This window comes from Mastomys coucha, chromosome X (assembly GCF_008632895.1).
Source record: "Mastomys coucha isolate ucsf_1 chromosome X, UCSF_Mcou_1, whole genome shotgun sequence".
Lineage (NCBI taxonomy): Eukaryota > Metazoa > Chordata > Mammalia > Rodentia > Muridae > Mastomys > Mastomys coucha.
Window position 1 is genome coordinate 41,426,920 of NC_045030.1, and position 1,076 is coordinate 41,427,995.

The 1,076-nt window shown below is 38.3% G+C and overlaps 1 protein-coding gene across 2 annotated transcripts in view; it reads left to right on the forward strand.

The window, feature by feature from the left end:
* Lonrf3 (LON peptidase N-terminal domain and ring finger 3) overlaps positions 1-1,076 on the forward strand; it is a 34,939-nt gene that overhangs the window by 11,285 nt on the left and 22,578 nt on the right. For both annotated transcript variants that reach the window (XM_031349392.1, XM_031349462.1), the window contains one exon: positions 102-192. In XM_031349392.1, the coding sequence (XP_031205252.1) occupies positions 102-192 (91 nt within the window). The remainder of the gene's footprint in view (positions 1-101; positions 193-1,076) is intronic.

The window sequence follows — 1,076 nt, forward strand, 5'->3', positions numbered from 1 at the left end:
TACTGTCAGAGCCTCTCAGGAAGTACATTTTTTTCCCCAGAAGTACTGTCTTTAAAAAACCAAGTTGCTCCATCCCTGACTTACTGTTTCCTAAATCACAGATCTTCCTGCTGAGCAGGGGGCCAAACCAGATTTCGGTATTCCACTTGGATCTTTTGATGCATCTGACCTTGAATGCTCACTGTGTATGAGGTATGTGATGTGGACCAGCACTTAACTGCCTAGTATTTCCTCCTCTTTAATACTTGGACCTTTCTGCTGGTGACTTAACTACTGAGTTGGTTAGCATGTAAAATCATGGCACTAATGAAATTCAAATTTCATTGTCACATGAGAGAGCTGTTGTCCAGGCTTACAAACTGTGTTCTTTACATCCTTAAATCTCAATTTCAAAAGACATGGAAAGTGGCAAGGCAGCACACTTTTCAAAGGTCAAAAATGGATGGGCCACATGTTGAACATGCCTACTATTTGGTCTTCATTAGATTTGATTTTGTTATATATGACTGTACTAACGTATATTTTCCAGCTTCCCATAATCCCATTGGTTTATACCAGCCTGTCTTACATTATCGTTTGAGCCTTAGAGTTGTTTGAACTTGTGACCCTAAATCTAAACTCCTAAGATAAGAACTCAGTGCTCAAGGGTCAATATAGATCCCACAAGCATTGTCTTTGGAAGCCAAATAGAAGCCTACATTGATTTGTGTTTATGCTATCTGATGAACAGTACATGTAACAGATACTTGGCCAAGTATTTTCTTTCCTGCTAGTATGTGATCTCTACTTTCTCAGGTCTCTGAAGAGCAGTCTATCCATCTATCCCATTTCAAAAACAAATAAAAGTTTATTTCATTTCATAGCTGTGATTTAGTGGCTAAAAGAAGGGGCTCTGAAGTCAATCTTTGAACACTAGCTCTTTTGACCTACAGACTCTGGTCCTAGAGCAAGTAACATTTGCTACCACTATTTGTTTTTTCGTAAAGTAAAGGAATCAACTCCATCAGTTGTGACGGTTAATTAAGAAAAACTATTTAATGTTTAGAGTAGTGCCCGGAAAACAGTAAGTACTCAAA